The sequence below is a fragment of the Galeopterus variegatus genome, unplaced genomic scaffold (assembly GCF_000696425.1).
Source record: "Galeopterus variegatus unplaced genomic scaffold, G_variegatus-3.0.2 Scaffold10105, whole genome shotgun sequence".
NCBI classification, from domain to species: Eukaryota; Metazoa; Chordata; class Mammalia; order Dermoptera; family Cynocephalidae; genus Galeopterus; species Galeopterus variegatus.
Window position 1 is genome coordinate 31,773 of NW_007736216.1, and position 4,464 is coordinate 36,236.

Below are 4,464 nucleotides of genomic sequence, written 5' to 3' on the forward strand. Positions count from 1 at the left end.
ACCATCTAAATATCCTTTTCATTGTCAAGTATACGATTCACGTAAGGAACGTTTTTCCTCACCCATCCCCGAAGTATTTCCAGTAACAAAGAGCAAGAAGTTTAAAAGCACAGATTTTTTCACCTGCTTTCATACGTAGCTTTTAACATGAGCTATTTATTGATCATCAAATTACTTAAGGGTCAGAAATGCGTTCCTTTCGTAAAGTTCTACAAAACAAACTCAAAGAAATGCACTCTTTTCATGATGTTCTACACAATAGACTCATTAACTTTGCTGTTACTTCTAAGTCGATACGGACCACCAAAACCTCACTGGTGAATGGGCAGGTTGAGCGTGGCGGGTGCTCCAGTGTGACTGCTGGAGGGTTGCTCTGCCTAGCAAAGGTGACCTACTTGGCAACCGATACTCAATATCTTCCATTTCTGGTAGAGTTCCAGTGAGGAGGATCCTCTGACTGAACCAAGATCATCCACCAAGATATCTGCACTTAAGAGTGATTCCCGATTTCCAGCAATTGACCAAGCTTCGGTCAAGCAGAAACATAAAAGTACCATGACTTCAAAGATACCAGAGAAAGTGGACCCCGGCAAACCCTCTCCAGGTGAGTGGCTGGTTTATTGAAATTCACAAAATCTAAAATCCCAGTTTTAAAGTTAAGAACAATCAAGTGGATGGTAGTGGTTACACCTCGTGTCTTCCAAGTGGCTAATTCAGGTTTTGGAAGGTCAAAGATCCTATGCAAATGGTAAAATTAATTTCAGAGTAGAATACCAGGTCAGGGAGATGTGAATTATGCAAAGTGGCTGCCTCCATCGCCTAGATTTTCTGCCCAGTCGTTGGCTTTGTCTGGCACCCGCCTGGAATTGCTGCCTTTTCATCTTTCTTCACCCTTCTTGGGGGATAAAGGCGTTTGGCCCCAGGTATCAAGTTTTATGACTCAAGCAAGAGCATGAAGAGATGCTTTCAAAAGCATCTGAATGGTTTAATTGATAGCCAAGAGAGAAAGCAATAAAGTCCTCCAGTTCTGGGTTTGTCCTCTCTGGGAGAAAAGGAGCTTGATAAATCCTCCCTTTTGTGCAATTTGGTAAATAATTCACTCTTTCGCTGCCTTTGATGCAAAGACCAGTCTTCTGCTCCAGGCAGAAGTGACTTAACAGTATCCAAAAAGGGGCTAAAATCAAGGGAAAGTTTAGAATCCCTCACGCTCATCCTCACGAGAGCCAACATCTATAGGACAAATTGGATTCCTCCGGGAACTGACACCTAAGTTGGGGTGACTAGATGGAAAGGACTGCCTTCTGCTTTGCAGTTGGATGGAAAGGATCCAAACTAACTGCCTAAGAATTTGTAAATAGTGTGCAATTCATTAAAATCCAAATCACAGCCACTCTCTAATCCTAAATAGCTCCTGTCATGCAACGACCCGTCCGGTTAAGTCTTAATGCATTTTTCGGAAATGGCAGCTTTCACTCAGATTAACCACCCACATTTTATTGCTTTACTGAAGTCAAAACCAAATTGACTTCTGAAATGATGTCTTTGCAGGCAAAGCCCCAACTCTTGCTCCTTATTTAATCAGGGGAAAGTATCATCAGCTTCTCATTTTAAAGACCTTTAGTAGGAATTAGGCTTTCTATTCAGCTATTTAAGGCTGAAATAGAGCAGATAAGGTCATTCTGCAATTATATCAAAATACAAGTTGTGATTTATTGAATTGAGGATGATTTTCAGTGCAAAAATTTGAATTTAAGTTTAAATAATGCAATTCCATTTATTCAATATAGTTTTCAGCCTTCTTGTGAAAATCGGGTAGCTGGCTGCATAGTGTGCTTTGTCATCTGTGGAGAAAAAGTCATTAAAATGAACCAGTTAGGCCCACTCAATGAGTTAGTCTGTCTGATTAATACAGATGTTTTTCAGACTGAGCAAACTCTGTATGAAACTTACAACACTGACAAAAAGGAGGAATTAATTCACTTTACATCCTGTAAAACATCAAATTTGAAGAATTAGACTGAAAAACACCAACGTTATAGGCAAGACAGCCAAGTTGGCAGAACAATATCTATTTCATCAGATGAGGGATGTTTCATGTAGTAAGAGCCTTTATAAACCGCCAGCTTTATCATTGCATTATGGCCCTAGCCCTTGTCTAAGATCCAGGCAGCTGTGAGCTGGACTGTGGCCTGGCTGTCCAGCAAGCATTGCAAGCTCTGGTGACTGATGTCACTTGCTACAGAAGCCAAATCAGTTGTGCAGCAATCTGGGTTGATCGAGAAGCTGACTAAAAGCATTGGGGTGTTAAGATCCATTCATTTTACACGTGTGGACTCTCCCTCAGAGCTCTCCAATAAGCATAGCAAAATTAGAACCTCGAGCCATGGAGAGAATTTAAGCTGAGTCTGTTCAGGGAAAGTCGAGTTGGGTAGGGGTGACATGCGGACAATTCGGATGGATACTATGCTGTAAAAGAAAAAGAGAATTTGGTATCTACATTATCTGGGTACATTGAGCTTATTCACTAGGTAAATTCACAGTTTCCTGCTTTTCTTCACCTCTGTAGAGAAATATTTTCTTAAAGCATTTTGGGGGTGATCCAAAGTTGGCAGTGAGTCAGCAAAACTTTCCATGTCAGATCTGAGATTCTGTGCAAAAGGGAAGCATCAAACACAGTGAAATCCCTTTGCGACATCTGACTAATAGGCTAACCCTTCCATGCTGTATTATGCCAGGCTTTTACTGAATAAAATCATATAGCTGGGGGGTGTGGCTTGGCTTACTGCAAATCTATGTAATGCTAATCCATGTCATAAAAAAAGGTTTTTTTCTTGTGTGTGAACTACTATCTAAAAAACTCCAAAACAGCTATTTACAATATAGAAACTATTCATGCCTTCTATAAATAGATTTATAACCAAGGAGGGTGTCAGATTCTCATAGTTCTTTGCACTCTACTAGAAGGCGTTCATGCATCTAAGTTCAGTTCATATACTCCGTGCAACTGTTTCTAGATGAGTTAACTTGTGAGGCTTCCTGTTATCTCTCCCCATGCAGTGGGGTGTGCAGTTTATGGGCAAGTTCTTTGGAGGCAGAATGCTTAAATTAGCATCTGGGCCCCGTTTCTTATTTGCTGTATACCTTTGAGCAAGTAACTTTTCTGCATCTCAATTTCCTCATCTGTAAAATGGGTAAAAAAAAAAAGCAAACCCAGATCCTACCTGCTGGGATTGCTGTGAAGACCCAGTACTCAGCCATTGGAACAGTCCCTGACTCTGTAACCATTCAATAAATCATAGCGTTATGATATCTAATGCATGATAGCAGCATTTAGTAAGGAGAATGGATCAGAAAAGTTTGTTTTCTTTGTCCTAAAGTTGTCCTCCCCTCCCCCACAATCTTTTTTTCCTTCACAAAAATCGGAGTTGTATTTTTTTTTTTTTCCTGACCGGTAAGGGGGTCGTAACCCTCGGCACGGTGTGGTCTGCACCACGCTCAGCCAGTGAGCTCACCAGCCATCCCTATATAGGATCCGAACCTGCAGCCCCAGGGCTACCAGCACCACACTCTCCTGAGTGAGCCACGGGGCCGGCCTGGAGTTGTATTTTTTAAATCTCATACATGAATGCAGGTGCAGACACTTTTATTCTACTCTGAGTTTCCAAAGCAAAATACCAAATGGAAAAAGGGGAATAATCAGAAAGCATTCATCAAGCCAGAAATATGCTTTATTTCCAAAAAGGCATGGAAAGTTCAGGCACTGAGTCAAGACCCAGCAGGGTCTGATGTGCAATTGATTCAGAAATCTTATTTTATGACCAAGGTGAGCACCGACACAGGTTGAGAAATGAGCCCAGCAGAGCCATGTGTTCTTATTTGAGAATTCTGTATGGATCCGTGAGAGGCAGAGCAGTCAGCGTGCCTAGCAAGTGCAGGAGTACAGGGGTGGTCAGGGACCTATGGGGGCCACCAACTGCTGCCTGCTCTCAGACCTCTCCCAGTCCCAGCCTGAGTTGGAAAGAAGCTGCCTCTCCTTTCCAGGACACAGAGAGGCGTCCAAAGGCCATTGTGCTGTGGGGTTCTGGCACCTGGAGTCCTAAAGAGCTCTCTACCCCAGGGGCAGGCACGGGCCCTCTGCTTTCACCTGGAGCTTGGGCATTGTCCCGCTAGTTATGTGCCAGGAAAACAGATCTGGATAGAATCCTGTGAGCCTGCTTCCAAAATCCTGCCCTTTAAAACAAAGCCAAGTGTTCTGAAATTATCCTCACTTATTTTTGAGTTCAACATTAGTAACCACCAGATTCACATTTGTAGGAGAAGCAAGACCTATCCAGCCTTATAGTGGCTTATCTACTGTGAAGACGTGTTCTTATAAAACCAAGAAAAAGCAGTAAATTCAGATCTTTTTTCAATTAATTAATTTATTTATTTATTTATTTTTGTCCTTTTTGAGACCGGCCGCAC

The 4,464-nt window shown here is 42.1% G+C and overlaps 1 protein-coding gene across 1 annotated transcript in view; it reads left to right on the top strand.

Annotated features, from left to right (window-relative positions):
- LOC103609802 overlaps nt 1-4,464 on the top strand; it is a gene marked incomplete at its 5' end in the record, with an annotated part of 33,954 nt that overhangs the window by 24,053 nt on the left and 5,437 nt on the right. Inside the window, one exon of the mRNA XM_008594085.1 lies at nt 433-604. Within this exon, the coding sequence (XP_008592307.1) occupies nt 433-604 (172 nt within the window). The remainder of the gene's footprint in view (nt 1-432; nt 605-4,464) is intronic.